The sequence below is a fragment of the Arvicanthis niloticus genome, chromosome 12 (assembly GCF_011762505.2).
Source record: "Arvicanthis niloticus isolate mArvNil1 chromosome 12, mArvNil1.pat.X, whole genome shotgun sequence".
Lineage (NCBI taxonomy): Eukaryota > Metazoa > Chordata > Mammalia > Rodentia > Muridae > Arvicanthis > Arvicanthis niloticus.
Genome location: NC_047669.1, coordinates 20,148,510 through 20,165,983, shown reverse-complemented (window position 1 = coordinate 20,165,983; position 17,474 = coordinate 20,148,510). Strand labels below are relative to the sequence as shown.

At 41.3% G+C, this 17,474-nt stretch overlaps 1 protein-coding gene across 4 annotated transcripts in view; it reads right to left on the bottom strand.

The window, feature by feature from the left end:
* Positions 1-9,190: 9,190 nt before the first annotated feature.
* Positions 9,191-17,474, bottom strand: part of Znf148 (zinc finger protein 148) — a 119,664-nt gene continuing 111,380 nt past the window's right edge. For all 4 annotated transcript variants that reach the window (XM_034514947.2, XM_076942840.1, XM_034514948.2 and 1 more), the window contains exon 9: positions 9,191-17,351. In XM_034514947.2, the coding sequence (XP_034370838.1) occupies positions 15,753-17,351 (1,599 nt within the window). In that variant the 3' untranslated portion in view covers positions 9,191-15,752. The remainder of the gene's footprint in view (positions 17,352-17,474) is intronic.

Sequence of the window (17,474 nt, the reverse complement as noted above, 5' to 3'; positions counted from 1 at the left end):
TTTCATAAAATAGGAAATGAGATTCCCTCAGGAGATGGGGCTTTGTTCTCATTGACCAGAGTGGGCTTTTGCAAACGCCTTGGCTGATGGAAGAAATAACGCTGTTCGGCTTCACAAGCTCAGCAGTAAAGGCCACAGGTGTTCTGGCTGTTAGAGGGCTCACACTTGAGATTCAGCACTATGTTGTGGGGTGTGCGTGGATAGTCCAGGCAGCAGCCAGTATTAACCAACTGAGAGCAAAACAGACCTTTAATTGACTCCCGCCCACAGCCGAGGGGTCCTGGGCATTCTAGAGCAAGCTGTTCTTTCTGGGCAAGCTCCGAATCCCTGACTCACAGAGTGGATTAAAGATGGTGGCTGCTTTAGACAAATCAGTTTGGGAGTAGTTTGTTACACAGCGATAGACATCAAGTACACAAAGAATCCCAACCATGATGAAAGTGACTCCTCCCACTCCAAATATTCCATATCCATTTTGTTGTTTGGATTCACCCGTTAATACAGTCCACAATTATGTAAGAATATAATACAGCTATTGAACTATTTCTCTTTAACAGAGTAAGAACTCAGGCTCCAGTGCTGAACCCCATGGTGAGGCTGTTGCTCCGTGCACCTCACCAGGCTGCAAGGCACACAGAAGCTCGTTCATGTCCTTCCTTCCAGACGATGGTGCAGAGACTTGCCCTCTATGCTCAGGCTGGCAAAGAAACCATGCTTTAGAACAGAGGTTCTCAACCAATGGGTTGATGCTTCCACGGGGTGGCCCTTTATTACATATTATTACAAATCTTTATTACAAATCAAAGCCAGCTGGGGGCAGGAACCCTCAACATGTAGAAGTGCTTTTGAGAGCTGAATTAAGATAAAGCATTAGAATCAACCCCCAACAATCTACAGTGCTGTGCTTATCAGTAGGAGGATCTGAGGAGTGTCTTCCTCACCTGTTCAGAGTGGTCTTGTCCCTGTGTATCTTCTGTGTTGACTGACCTCAGTGGTTGATGGTGTACAAGTATTTGGTGGGTTTGCCTGAGAAGGAAGGTCTAAGCACTAGAATTAATGTGAGGGTGCAATAAGATCCCCATCCAAGTTGCAGTGCCAGGCGTTTGGGGTTCTGGGATAACAGCATTAAGTGTTGAGTTTTCCAAAAGAAAGGAAATAGAGTAAGGTCTGAAAACAACAGGCCACTGATCTAGATTTCAGTCCCCTGCAAAACAGACCACAACTCTCACAGGTAGGCTTAGGAGTCTTACTGTGAACTGCTTGTAAGAAACTAGGAGATAGGGCCTTGAATACATCAAAAACCTTGGTCATGGTCATAGTAAAAAGTGCCAGGGCTCTGGGCCAGATTTCACTTTGCTCATCTATATTCTCAAAGGTCTGCCATTGGGCCTTCTGCGTGTGACATTTAAGGAGATGAAGAACGCCAATCAGTGCTGTTGCCATCCGGAAAGGCTGCCACTGTCGTCATAAATAAACAGGACGTCCTCGTCACATGCTTTCTCAGGCTTCCAGGTCCTGGCCTGTGACAGGTGGCAGGTGACTAGTGCCAGAAGAATGACTTTCTCTTGTTGTAAGGCAAACCCCCAGAGTCAACAAATGCCTTAGATCCTGGATGAGAAACCTGCTGGACAGGAGCTGTGGATATCTGAGAGGAGGGGCCCTGCCCTCTGCCCTCTCTGCCCTCAGCCCTACCCAGGAAGCCAAGCAGGGTTCTGTTCTCCCTAAGATCACACCTCTACTCCTCTGAGACCCAGGAGGTCCTCCATCCCACTTCCAGGGATTCCTGGAGTGCTTATAACATGTCCCTCCCCCTGTTTACCTAGGACTTTGAAGTTCAATTCAAAATCCAGAAAGGAGCCAAGCTGTGCAGTACACACCTGTAATCCCCAACTGAGCCAGGAGAATTGCTGAGAGTTTTGAGGCCAGCCTAGGCTACATATTGAATTCTAGGTCAGCCTGGGCTATACAGAGTAAGATCCTGTTTCAAAAACCTGATGTGGGACTGGAGAGATGGCTGGTCACTTAAGAGCATAATACCACTCCTGTGGACAACTTAAGTTTGGTTCCCAGCACTTATGTTAGGTGGCCCACAACCACCTGTAACTTTAGGGCATCCAGCACCCTCCGGCCTTCAAGGGTACTTGTGTGAGCATGCATGCTCACACACAGGCGCACACATGCTTAAATGTAAAAGAGTAAATATAAAACAAAACTTTTAACTTTAGAATAGGCATGCCCTTGGAAAATAGCTAAATATTTACCATATAGCATACTATCTATCTCAGGGACAATATTTACAGTCTTTCTTGCTATTAAAATTTTAATTAGAGGACTGGAAAGATGGCTCATCCGTTAAGAGCATTTGCTGTTCTTCCAAAGGACCTGAGTTCCGTTCCTGTCAGGAGTTTTGCAACTCTGTAACTAGCTCCAGGGCATCCTACACCTCTGGCCTCTGTGAGACTTTACTCACGTGAATATACATGCGTACAGACACATAGCTATGCATAGTTAAAGATAATAAATCCTTTACATTTTAATTAGAGGAAGACAGCACTGTGAAGTAGTATTTTGAATAAAGACAAAAACTGTAGGACTAGAAATTCCGTAATTATTAGCGATGGCTGTCCATTGGCAATGGAGGGCCTTAAAGAAGATGCCAATGTGTTCATCCCCACCTCAGACCAGTCAAGTAATGTGGTCAGAATCCTTAGGGAAGGTGGTTCCCAGGTGTTTTTTTCTGAACCCACTCCTAGATGATTGTAGAGTACAGACAGGGGTTGTAAAGCCCATGCCAGGCCAGCCGACCCCTCCTTGTGGCTCCTGGCCTTTAGTGCTGGAGTCCAGGCTGTGCACACATATGGTGACCTCACTGTTAAATGTTTTCAGTCTGCTTGCATATCTCTGTTCTGCTTTACTCTGTCCAAGCTCTGATCCTGTCCCTGGCTTCAGACTTTCTGACAAAAGAGGTCATCTACTGACTAACCTTTAATACCATTCCTCATGTTGTGCTGATCTGCAACCATAACTACGTCATAACTGTCATTTGCTGCTGTTATGAACCATAATGGGCCACCTTTATGTAATAATATTTACATATTGTACAGCCAATGACTAGGTAGGGAGATGGAGGCAAAAGGACCAAGGGAGGGAAGAACAAACAGAATAGCCAAGACAGGGGAGCAAAGAGATCAGAATTAAAGGCACCCTGACATGTAAGAATCTGGGGAAGCAGCCCCAGGAGCCACTCCCCTTCTTGGGTCTGGGGAACCATAGATTTAGAAAATCTTAACTCAGGAATACCGGAGAGGAGTATGTGCTAGCCCCAGGGAGATTTACAAGTGCCCAGCCATTAAACTAGTTAGGCATCTTAAAAATTGAGTTGTGTGTGTGTCTTTCATTCATAAATCCAAAGTTCTTGGGCAGGTGCAGTGCACACGCAACCTGCTGAGAGTCAAAGCAGATTAACTATTCACTGCTGCAATAGATAGCTAACCAGGCTAGGAAAGCATGCATGTTGGTGAGAACTCATTGCGATTGATGTGATCTCATCAGTCAAATTGGGACAGGCTCTTCTGAGGATATGAAGGACAGGGTGGAGAGGGGACTTGTAACATTGTAGAGAGAAAACAGTGTTTGTAGCATGAAGAGCCATGACCAAGTACTGGCAATCAGCAGGGAAGCAGGTGGGAGGCCTTCTTGGGGAAGGGTGGTACCGGGAAGCAGTCAACTACAGGACCAAGGTAAGGGGCACAGCTGGTCCAGACTGAGCTGAGAAACTTCGGAAAGGCTTCCACAAGGCACAGCTAGAGCAGGGACTAGAGGCTGACAAGTGTGGGTGTGCAGAAACGTGTAGAAACCCAGGTAAGCCTGGGTTGGCTTGGGCTATGGTTGTGATAAAAGGAAGGAGAATTACAAAGGGTTAAAGGAGCATTCACAAGCCTGTCCCCTCCAGGAGCTGACATTCTGACTAACTATAGGACAGAGCACATTGAATTAAATCCAGCATGGAGCAAAGTTGTTTCTACTGAGGAGCCAGGGGTTCCACTTCTTCCTTTGTCCCTTTGCAGCTGGGAAAGGTTGGTGCCACCGGGCCATAGCCAGAGGCCTGGCCCTCCTACTATCAGCATCTAATGATGCCCTGCTCAGCTGGAGCGCGGTCTGTCCTGGCCTGGCGCTCTATTCCTTTTCACACCAAGGTTTGGAAAGCATGTTTTGAGAAGATCCTTAATTTCCCAGTAACCTTGGATTCTTTGTTTTCTCACTATGAAGTTCAGGCTGGCCTTGAACTCAAACTCAATAGCAGCAGCCTCAAGAATGCTGGGATTACAAGTATATTCCCTATGTAGCTGACCCTGGATTCTTGCATCTCCTTTGGGAATCTTGTTTAGAAGCTTGCATTAAGTGCTGAATTCTAGCATTTTCCTATCTGATCATGGCCTCATCAAAATGCCACTTTGGATGAATTCAAACAGCACCTTTAATACCTTCTCTACCATGCAAAATGTGTAACTCACAGATGTTTATGGGAGGCAGCTTGATTGAGGCTGTGAACTAAACACCTTCGAGAAGCTTACAAATTAACCCACGGGTCCCTTATCTTCTCTCAGTGAGAGGTTAATATTTGCATTTTTCTGAACTATTATTATTATTTAAAAACACACAAATAAACTTAACCTTAATGAGACAGGGCAGCCTGTAGCTTACCTCAGCTCTTTAGCATGTGATAGCACATATATGGCGATGCCACAAGGTGAAAACAAAGGTGGGGGTAGGGGTTAAATGATGAAAGAAACAACTCAAAAATAAGAAAAAGAAAGAAAGAAAAACCCACTTCCAAACAGATGTGTGTGAGAAATTTCAGACTTCCACTCCAATGTATTTATTCCCTTACTTTTATAGAGTTTCTGCTTGTTTCTTCTATGTTGCAATACAAAGCAGTACTCAGACTGCCGCCTCCAAGGAGAATGGAGGAATGGCTCAGTGGTTAAATGCACACACTGCTCTTGCAGACTACTTTCATTCCTAGCATACAGGTTGGGTGGCTTGTACTGGGCACCTGTACTTGTGTACACATAACCCTGCAACACACACACTTACACACACCTGTACTATGAAATATCTCCCTAGCCTCAGAATCATTTGTTCAGGTAGGGGCTTGTCTTTCTCATATGCAAATCTAATCTACTTACTGTTTTATAATTTACACATTTCTGCAGTGGTGTAGAAGGAAGCTAATGAAGATCCGGCTTCAACAAGGTCATTTAGCAAGATCAAGGACAACCTGTGGAAATTCTTTAACTCCAAGTCTCATCCCAGTTCCTTTTTGCCCACACAGCCTGGATGGAGAACATGAGTAAACCACACCCCACTGTCTCAGCAGTCCTCAATGAGAAACATGTGCGGCTGGCTCATTTAAAGCCAGCTCACCATCACTGTTCATGCTTTTTGGAAGTCTTTCCTAAAGAATACACTTTTTGCCTAAGTTACAAACTCTGTACTCCCCTCATGCTTTGAGCACCAATATCTGCTCTCAAGCCAAGTGGGCCAGCTGAGTAAATACAGTTCTCCCTGACATCTGAGAGGCCCCGAACTACCCTCCCCATTCACTTGTGATCTCTGTCAGTTTTGTTCTCTGCTCAAGCAATTGTCCCAAGTCTCATTCTGTCACCGGCAGAAGCTGCTTAAGTGAAGGCACTGCAGCTCCCACAGTCAAAGGGAGGTCACACCAGAGGTTTGAGATTACAGCTGCTCAAAGACCTTGGAGAAAATGGGGGTGCTGTAGGCACAGCTGTAGCCTGGAAGGAACCTGCATCAGTGTGTGAGATCAGACATGCTAACACTTATCTACGGAGGACGAGCCCACCAGCCTCACCTCTGCCAGCAAAACATTTACAGCACCAGGTTCCACTGTCCTAGCATTAGGAGATGATCCTCAATCTCACAGAACCCAGAGGAAGAACCCTCCCGGGAGCGCTAACCTGGGCAGTATCTTAGAATTGTATATTGCAGAATATACAGCCTTGGTGTATTCAGGCCGCCAGAAGACTAGATTCCAGAATTCAAACAAAAAAAATTATCTTGATACTGAAATTTGTTCTGAGAATTGTATATAGCAGAATACACAGCCTTGGTGTATCTACTCATCAAGCAAGCTGAGCAGACCTGCTCAAACCTCTGATGTCCTGGAATTTCTGCTGGATGCAGTGAAGACACGGTGTCAGAGGCTTATCAATTTACTCTTCCCCCAACCCCTCTTCTAATATCTCAACACCCATAATCAGCTTGAAGAAGTTAATGAAGAGTCAGCACCCCTATTCCCTGGGCTTGGGAACTGAGGTGGTTAATACTGGGCTGTCTTTCTAGGGGAAAGTGGTGGTTTTGTTGGAACAGAGAAGATTAGCTAGGATTTATTGCATAGCCATAACCTACTGGTAGAAATATGTATAATTATCATTAAGATGAAGTTATAATTTCTTAAATGGTACAAAATTTACTTTGATTTCAAACTTAAGGTTTTCATTGATATGAGTTTCTTTTAATATAAAAGTGAGATTAATATTGTTACTCTCATAGGCATTGTGCCTTTATAACACATTTAGGAATACAAAGCTTAGACCCAGTCCTTCTTTAACTCTTTTAACTGATTTGAGATGGTTAGCCTGTGAGTTAAGGGCCTATAGCAAATTCATGGCTCTGAGTTTATTATTAGGGTATTTTCTATATTTTATTTAGAAATAGCTGAGAGGAGTTAACAGACAACAGTTCAGATTGCCTTACATGGATAGTTGGTTTTCAAAATGTCAGAAGTCCACAGAATTGACATTACAAACATTTCTGTATTAATGTTTATTTTGATTAGAGACTTGTCTGCTCCTGACAGCTTCCCTGTCTTGGATTCTAAGAAATTGAGTATCTTTGGAGTTACTCCAGTTGTGGTGAGACAGCCACTAGACAAGAATTGCCTTTTTTCATTTACAGACAAATTACTGTCCAGAAAAGGACACACTTGTGGAATAGTGGACTGATTATATCTGCCAAGACAGAGTAATCAGCCCTTAATAATTCTGCATTACTAGGTCTGTCAGGTGATCCTGGGCCAGAAGGCTGAAGATCAGATGCTCCAATGTTTTGTAGTATAGGGATTGTCCAGGTGTTCAGAGGTCTCTATAAATTGGCTAAGTTTTAGAAGCTATGCTTTGTGCTTCCCATAATTTCAGTTAACTCAGTCATTCGGGATTTCTGACAGGGTTGAAAACTTATAGTCTCATAGCCAATCCTGGCTATATACTTTGAGAGAAAAGATTTGAGAGGATGGTTTTCAGCTGACATTCATTCTAAAGCCAAGAAAAAAGCCAGGTTCAGAACTAAGTCTTTTAGTTAGGAGAGATGACAGAGGTTCTGATTAGTCAACAAAATGATGGACTGGGTATTATGTCTATCTTGTACCTTACTGACACAAATTGGTATAGTTGTGCTCTAATTGTATTTTGAGAGAAAAGTTTTAACAGGAAGGGTGATATGTAGGAGGAGCTAAGGTAGGAGGAGTAAGGAGAGGAGGAGGAGAAGGAGAGGAGCTAGGAGATGAGGGAGAGAGAGGGGGAGGAACATGGAGGCAGATGTTCAAGTGTCTTTGCCAAAGATAGTTGATGTATCTAGGTTGGGTATTGGGTTACACTTCTGATTGTATGGGCATCTTGTTATTGAGCATTACCAAACTTATAAAGCCCTTGATTAACATTAAAAAATTGTATAAAAGCAAAAAGGAGGAGGGGGGATGTGATAGGGATTTTTCTAGGAAGGGGAAACGGGGAAAGGGGATCTAAAATATAACTACCCAATAAAAGAGAGAGAGAGAGAGAGAGAGAGAGAGAGAGAGAGAGAGAGAGAGAGAGAGAGAGAGATGCTCCTCTGGATAGCTGTAAATCTGTAGAACACAGATTACCCTGGCTTGACAGGCCAGTGCCTCCAGCGGACTCCTCCAGTTGCACACTCCAGGCTTTGAATACTACCCATAAATCTGATCGTTTATATAGGAGGTAACTTTTGACAATGCTCTCTATTTCCTCTGTAATGATCTTCACATATTTCTGTTTTCTGGAGCTGGCTTTATCAAACTGCACCTGTCTTAGGCAACCACGCTGAAGCAGAGAATAACCATGCTTGCCCACTTACCTACTTATTGAGGAATTCAACCTAAAAGTGCCCAGCACAGTACCAACACATCTTTACACTCAGTGTTTGCCTTAACCATACAAAGTGACATTCCATACACTGTGACATGGAATCTGTAGTTGATACCACCATGCTTTCAGGTTAAGATGCTAGCAACCAGGCTGGCCCAATGGCTAAATAGCACTGGCTGCTCTTCCAGAGGATCCAGGTTTGGTTCCTGGCACCCACGTGGCAGCTCACAAGCCCCTGTGACTCCAGTTCCAGAGGATTGGATGCCCTCTTCAGTGCTTGCCCAGCTTTCACTCACATGGTGCACGGGCATATATGCAGGCAAAACACTTTAGTCTCTTTTAAAAAGACACTGGTTGCTTCAGCCATCTACTATTTTCACTTAGCATAGTGTCTGGTGATCAGTGCTGAATGTAGGGTGAAAGTTCTGAGGCCCATCCAGTGAAGATCCAAGTCATCAGGAAACGCCAAGTCCTATCCCGGGGGATGCTCTCCCCTAGGCCCCCTTCCCCACAAGGCATCTGTCTCAGCTTTAAGGACATGACAAGTCAGGAACAGTAAGGTTACAACTTTAAAAGCTCATCTGTGTGAGGAAACAGGCAAAGGTTCAAATGTGCTCCAACTTACAGGTCAAGGATGTTTTAACCTGCCTTTTCCCAGGCACTTGAAAACACCATTCTTAGTGTCTTTTTCTCATCCCAGCCCTTACACATGGGCATGTGTGTATCTGCCTAAGTCCATGGATAAAAGGTTTTGTCCTGATTGCCCATTCTATCTTAAAATGACTGGACTGGGACGGGGAAAGACTCCCATTATGAGACTCCCGTTTTCCATTTACTGCACTTTGGCCTCCGCTGACTCCTGATCCAAGAAGTGGATGTTGTTTATCCTAATATCCATCAGATTCAGAAAATCAGGGGACTGAACAACTGGGAAGTGTATCCAGACACTGACCAGAGAAATCATGTTGTGAGTGATAAATTGTCAAGCAAGACTCAGTGACAACACATTAATTCAAGTGACTTCAATTTTATTTTTTCATAGAATCTTCAGGTGGGAGAAGTGTCAGGTAGAATATCTCCCCATCCCTCTCCCCACCAAGCCAAATCACTCAAGAACTGGGATCTAGGAAATGAATAGTAGACCATCAGTGGTACCATTACGTACAGTTGGTTACAGCACCATGCCAATAAGCCAGGGTCTGAGCACTGACTTCTGCAAGGGCCAATTAATTGACATTTGTCCCAAGAATGGAGGCAGCACTCTCAACAGAAAACTGCTTTTTTTTTACAATGCATCCCACTGTCAGAAGACAAGGTCCTGGCAAGGTGGCTGGTGGATGGAAACAGGTCTATCTACACTAATGGAGGGAGGAAAAACCAAACAAACCATGTATGCTACTGATGAAAGGTTAATGGAATCTTATCTGTAAAGGAAAAGCCATATATATTCTTAGCCCTATGCTTCAACACGGTTCAAGTCTGAAATAGTTAATGACAGTTAACAGCTGACTTGATCTTAGAACTAGTAACATATCACAGCAATCTACAGTAAAGGCCCTGATATTTACTCAACCTATGGAACTATTAATTCCACATGGACATCCTTTCCTCTAGAATAACTATGTACCACACTTTTTTGCATATTTACCAGTAGTTATTTGGTTCGAAGTACTGTGAAAAATTCAGCTAGAAAATTATTCATAAAACTTGTATTCTGTATTTTATTTTCAAACAGCCAAGTGTCCACATTTAAAATGCAGAATTTGCAAATATAAGTTAATCTAATAATTCAGTTTAAAATAAAGTAAAACAACTTCCTTTAGTATCACAATACACAAAACAGTATTATAAACTCCAAGAGGCGAGGTGAACTGTGGCGACTGTGCTGAAAGCTATGAGCTCGTTAACCCTTGTGATGTCCGTTCACGTCCCGTGGCCAGGGACCAAACAAGCCGCCACTGCATTCGAATGGCTCAGTGACTCACTCATGGTACAAAATGGGGGCTCAAGCAAGATGGTTTTTTTTTTTTTAAACAATGATGATAAAAAAATCTTTCAACAGAAAAATCCTCCCAATTGTTTAAAAACAATTATACATGGAGGATAACTATTATTTTAAAATATCTTGGCTACATTTCAATCATTAGGCTGCTGACTGCAGTGTAAAAGTTTATATTTAAAAATATCACAAATATAGTATTTAACAGTGAAAATTTCAATGTGGTTAAGTTTCACTGCAAAGCAACTTCACCTGAGTAGACTTTTGAAATTTAGTGCTCATATTTTGAGGGAAGGGAAGGAAAGCCCCACTTTGTGTCTGATACTGAGTTTGCAGCTGATCTCCCACTGACCCCCTAGGGGTGCAGGAACCATCTGCTGTGGCCTTCCCAAGAAAAGACACCCCCTTTCCCATGTAAATTTACTCTGGCATCTTAGGAATTCTCAGTATCCATCAAATATTTCCATGTAGCTACCCATTCAAGCATAGCAACCCACTTCATTCAGTTCTATACAACAGCCTCTACATTATATACATGTTTAATTAGCAATAGGAAATAGAAAATAAAAGTTTACAGCGATTGAGAGGGGCCAAGACCAGGACAGGAAAAGCAATACTGTATAATCAGAATATCCTAGCAGCCTACCACTTTCAACAACAAGGTTTTCTTTTATTGGTTGGAATACAAAGAAGGCAAGAGGGATTCCAGGAAAATAACACTATGTCTCAGGAAACCCAACGTGCTCCACCATCAGGATTTCCATCACACATTTAATTTCTTCTGTACAATTTTTATAAACGTGTTTTTCTTTTCAAAGTCATCAGATTTCCAGGTGAAACTCAGCACTACACAGTATGCCCTTGAAGCAATGAGGTTAACCTGCTTTATTTGGGTACCAAGGTCCCTTCCAGACAGCATTAAAATAAAGACAAGTAAGACTAGACAGATAAAATCCAGTATAATTCAAACCCGACAATGAAAAATTTCCCCCATATTGTTGCAAAATTCTTTCTACTGAAATGCTTTGCTACAATAATAAAAAGCATACATTACATAGAAAAGGTACCAGTGTACGAAAGAGTGACAGGAGTGGGCTAGGAAATCCTTCAAAGCACATTATATAAATGACTATCATTAAAAACATCTTCCCTATAAAATGTAGGTCATAATCATTTATAAATTGGCGGCTTCGTCTCTAAAGCAGTGGTGGGTATTCAGAGAGCTGCTCTGTACAGGATAAGATCTACTCACTTCAAACTATAAGTTTGTCTTTCTTTGTATTGAAGTTGAGTAAATTCATCTGGTCAGCTGAGAAATCAAGCTTGAAAAATAAGTATCTAAAAATCAAAGTAGAAAGTTTAGAATCATTGAAATGTAGCTATGAAATATGAAGAAATCTATCTACTTCACAATTGAACTGAAGTTACCTCAACACTTATGGGCTTGAATCTAGAACAGAAACACATATTAAAACCCAAAGCAATCCACAGAGTTAGGTAGCAGTACAGAAGCAGGGAAAAAACAAAAACAAAAGTAAAACACATCCCTTCCTTCAGTGTGATGGGCACTAAGTTCTGCGGTCTTCCTCCATCTTTGCACAAGAGTGGTAAGGCCATTCAATGCTTAGTGAGAGTGAGCACAGACGAAGCCAGATCTAGCCTGTCTCCCCTGCAATGTCAATTATGCTGTGTAAACAGTGTTACGTTCCAACAGGAGGAACAATGGAATTTGCTTATAAAAACTGATTAAAGGTAATCATTATTAAATGAAATAAGGATAACTAATAACTCTGAAATGTCTCTCTAGAATGTTCCTGATGCTACTTGTAAAGTTAGCACTGCTATGTATTATTGCTTACATACAGTACAACATCACACGCCTTCTAACATAAAGCGGTACTGTGGCTGGTTTGTACATATTTACAGAGTCTTAAAAACAAGCTGTAAAAACATTACATACTTTCAGACAATACAAATTAGCACATTGGTACTCACTTCAAACAAATGGAATGCATAACATTAATAAACATCATAAAGGAAGACTCACATCAAGTCCTTGATTGTCAAGACACGTTTATATATAAACTCTAACTGTGCAGAATCAAAGGTTCAATCATAGGTAGGTGCATCCTTACTCGATGAACCCTATTTACAGCATGGTATTGCATAAAAAAATAAAATAATGTTTACAGGGTTTTACTTTTTTTATCCATTGGATTAAAGAAAGCAACAAACACAACAAGAAATGTTTGTCTGCTTTAGTCTGTTTCCTACCAAAGTTTAGGCGGAAAAAGGAAACACACGGTTTTTATTTGCAGAATATAGCAAAAACAACTGGAAAATTATTTCCCTGAAATAAAGCAATTTGAAACGGAAAAGGTTTAAATTAAATTGCAGACTCAAATAGATTCTCACTGATTATGATAGTGCTTCTTCAAGTAAATACACTGAAAAAAGATGAACTCTAGCATGAAGGGTCTAGGGAGCTCAGTACGCAGCATGCCTACTCTGAGGTTCCGGCCTCCTTTTTTTGTTTTGTTTTTTAAACAGCCCTTTAAAAGCCCAAATTAACAAAAATCAAAGAAGTGGCAAAAGATCTAACCTCACTGGCACTTTGCAAGTGTCCCTCACCTGTGGGAATGAAAGCTTGCCCTGAGCACAGGCCTCTTCTACCTCTTAAGAGATAAAAATGACCCATTGCTGGCACCCTGAGTCAGAGCTAAGATGGTGGATTCCTACCTGACTAGGTAGCACATGCACACTGTAGATCCACAAAAATAAAAAACTGTAGGAGCTACTCAGCTATTCCAAACCCATTGAAATACATGTGCAGTAAGAACTGAAGCTCAAACAGGAACAATGCTTCTGGATGTTGGAGAGCTCCTGCCTTGTCTAGTGGGCCCAGACTGACAGGCTAACGGTGAGCAGAAGCTGAAGGGTGGTAGAGCTATACTTCGAGAAGAAATGAGAAGTGTGAACTCATATCCTCCAGGGATCTGTCCAGAGCAGCACACAAGGCCACTCTCTTTCTCTAATGCCCAGGTAGGAAAGCTTTCTAAACCAACATGGGGAAACCCAGCCTGTTGAGATGCTTCTCGTAGGATGAAGATACAAGCTGAGCCTGGCAGGCATCTGGAATTTCACAGTAAGTGATGACTATACTTAACTGGTAAGTCAGTAAGTTATGCTGGCTATCAGTTATCTTAAATGCTTACAACCTGGTAGAAAAGTCTGCCATTGTGTGGATTTAAAGAAATGTGTTTAAGACAGGAATGCAACACCTGAAATTCTGTTTACAGAACTTCTATTTTCAAAGGCTTTTCTTCCTAAGCTGACCTGAAATTCTCAGCAACCGTCATTCTTAAAACTGTGCTGGTGATGTTAAAAACAGACCCTTACACTGTACAAGAAATGCGTCAAGTGCTCAGTGGAACCACACTGTGTTTTTAATCAGGCTCAACTTAGAAAATAAATGTCTGCTCTTATCAAAAGTAGTATGAAGAAAGATAAGCACCCGTTTAGGGTGCACACGGTCCGTCACACCTCATCTGATGAAGTGTTCCTGTGGTTATGTGATGCGCCACAGACACACGTCAGTCTCCAGATCAACAATGGCAGAACTTAAAATATTTACTTCAAAGAAGTCTAAAGTTCTTGAAGATCTGATAGCAAAGCCGTCAAATGGGAAAACTATGATTTCAAGCTAAGTTTCATAACAAAGTATAGAGGAAACCACATTAAACATAACTTATATTCCTTGTCATAAAAATACCAACATTTTAAAAAATAAATGAGTGTAAGTGAAGAATATTGGGGGAGGATATTTCTTTGTTCCCTTCTTTATGAGAACAGTCCTGGGATAACATTAAATAAAAGAAAAATAATTTAAATGGATAAAATACTCAACACTGAAACAAATCACGCAGATCTACAGGGTCAACAGCAAAGTCAAATGGAAGTTAACAAAAGAGTCATCTCCCAAGGGCACTGGTTTCAGATCACCACTGGTGCATTGTGATAAAGATGGCAGAAATGGAAAGTACAAAACCCAAAAAGGTGGAACAAATAAAAGAGACGTAGAGCCGATGGAGCGAATGTTAGTCTCCAAAAATTAAAACTGTCCGATGTGAAACTCAAACCATCATTCTTCATAAAAGTGTATATATATATAAAAGCACTATTTATTGTAACATGCTGTATTATTTTAAGACAAAGTATACATATATAAAAAAAAACATTCGTGGTATAAGGATAAAGTCTGTAGTTTATTTAGATTTTGAAATGCAACAAAAAATTTCCCATCACTCATCTAAGCTGAAAAGAAATTGCGGTTACTGTCATCAGTAAGCACTTCTGCTTTGTAAAACTGTTGTGAGCAGTATTCACTTAAATGTAACTTAAGCAATTAAAATGCCCATATCTTTAGTTTCTAGGGATACTGTTCAATTATCCAATCTATCAAGAGTCCAGAAAGAGAAGAATTAAACCAGGTTTTACAGTCCAAAGATATCCCAACTTTCTTTTATTGCCAAAAAGCAAAATTGTCAATTACGAGATGATTATGACACAACCATATCAAACCTAAAAAAAAAAAAAAAAAAAAAAAAATCTATGATTTTAACTTTGAGAAATCAAAAATACCAGATTAATTCTAAGTGCTCTATGTCAACTGAAGTGTGTAAAATAAAATACATTTCAGCTTTAAAACGTGGAATATACATTTTGTGTAAGCATTATTTTCTTGGGAATGTAATCTACAGAATATTTATTTTTTATACTAAAACTTCAAACCTTGATACTTGCACATGAAAAATCATAAAAAATATCTAAGTTTATCTGTACAAAGAAACTGACACCAATATGCATACTTCCATAGAGAAGTGAATGCTTCAACAGTTGTGTGTTTTGGTAAAAGTTTTGAAAGTATGCATACTTTAAAAGTAATTAGGCTTTTAAATAGTGGAGTCTTAGACTATCAGATTTTTATTACTTTTTCTTCAAAAAAAAAAAAAAAACATGTCAATATAATGCAAAACGAAAACCAAGGGTATATGGCATATCATTTTTAAAGGTGGTTTTTTTTTATTCCCCCCTATAGGACAAACTACTTATTTAAGCCATAATCTCTTGACATTGAAACTTTAAGTTCACTGTCTGTGACGTATCCTCGGATTCCCTGCTGAAGTGCAATACTATGCTGAAAAACTCAGAAACAGTATGATGAAGTTTCACACAATTACTACCCTCCTAAGAATGTACAATGTTATCAGTTAGGAAACAATTGTGCGAAAGTCTTTTTTTCTTTTATCTTGGTGTGGGTGAATAGCAAGGTTCTGATCTAAAACAGGTAATGCATTGCTTCTCTAACGGTGACGACACGTAAGGCAGTTCAAGGAATGCGGACTAACCAAACGAAATGCAGTTATTGGATTATCTTGCTATTCTTATCAGCTTGCTATGAACGCACTGCTCTTAGATCTGTACAGCACTCCATTTTACAGAGGAACCCCACTCTCGAGTAATCTGTTCTAAAGTGCCAGCATTATTTACACATTTTTTTTTTTTTTTTTTTAGCCAAAAGTCTGGCCAGTTGTGGCATCTGGTGAAGATGTCATCCCAGCTCTATTATCATTTACATTCACCAAGGGAAATTCTGAAAATTCAGCACTTGTCCCTGGTCCCCGAAGGTTCACCTGTCCATTGGCAGTGCTAAATTGAGTTGCTATTCCAGCTCTGGATCCATGATATGGAGCACGGAAGGGCTGTTCAAAGGAGCTCATTTGGTAAGCCTGGTGGACAGGCTGTGCCTCAGCTTTCTTCTGAGAAGTCACTTGATCCAAAAAGTCTGCTGTTGACGTGGCAGAGGCATGGTTTGTCTCGTCACCTGAAAAGGGAAACGGGTGCTGTGCGTCCCCGACTATTAGTCCAAAGTGGGACTTATCTGGAGTTGTTCTTAGTGGAGAATTCATTCCTGATCGAAAGCTATTGATGGGCATGGCTGCATAGACTTGCTTGTCTATGGAAGAGAATGCTGGCGGATTTGGAAGGGTCTGGTTGTCAGTCACAAAGTTAAGGCTCGGGCTATTCAAATAGGCATCGTTTTGGCTAGTTCTGTCCAAAGCCTGCTGCAGAAACTTGGAGTATTCCTGCAACATGTTAGCTTTATCTGATGAGGATGCTTGGGAGCTTGATCCAACATTCTCTGACTGGGTGACTTCAGGTACATCGGAAGAATTGATTGATATGCTAGAAGTCACTTCGGTATCTGCAACGCTGAAGGAAATCTCATGCTGTCCATTAGCTTTGTGGGAATAGTGATCCAGCAAAGTCTGCAGGACCTCATCTGGAATAACGTTTTTGTCATGATTGCTCTTCATCTCCACACTCAGTGCCTGGGAATCCAGTATGGATGCTGTGGTGCTTTCATCGATGACGCTGGCCACGGCTGCTTGTGTCACAGAAGGCTGAGAAGCTATGGTGCCCACATTCAGTGCATACTCCCTGCTATTGTTACTTGCAGCTTGAAGATACCGCTTCTTCTTCAGAAACTGCATGGCATCGTCGTAATTAGTACTGCTGTGCACAGGTTTGCTGGGCCCCTCCTGCAAGTTATCCACTTGATCGATGTCAGCACTGCCTTCTGAGTCCAGTAGTGCCTGCTTATCCACAAGCTCAAACGCATACTTGGAAACTTTGCTGTCTTCATAAGTGGATAATGGTGAAATGGTTTGACTTTGCTCCAGGGGCTGTTTCAGACTTCTCTTACTGTTGATTTTTTTGAGAACCAACTTGGGTGGGTGTATTTCTCCAGATGCGTCTTCTAAGTGGGACCCTCCCACTGAAGAATGAGGCATCTCAACAGCGTACTCTGCCACCATGTACTCATCCTTTACTTTAGTGCTCGAGGAGTAGAGAGGCAGGTAATCGTTTTTGTCTTTCTTCAGGTCAGATTTGTCCAATACACTCTCTTTGTCCATCCCAGACGATTTCTTCTCAGTTTTTTGCCTTTTCTTTTTTGGCAGTGAATTATCTTTTGGTGATGTAGAAAAGCCAGAATCTTCCTCTGATGTCAGAAGGCCACCTTTGATGGCACATCTGTTTAGTTTTTTGTCGTGATTTTCATGGCACATACGTTTATGTTTTAATACACGATCTGTTCTGGAAAAATACTGTTGAAATCAGAGGTTGGAAGTGGTATTTTGTTGTTGTTTTTATGTTTGTTTTTTTGGTTTTTTGTCAACAAGGAAGAGAAGAAAAGAAACAAGATAATTAATAACAATATAAATAATTCC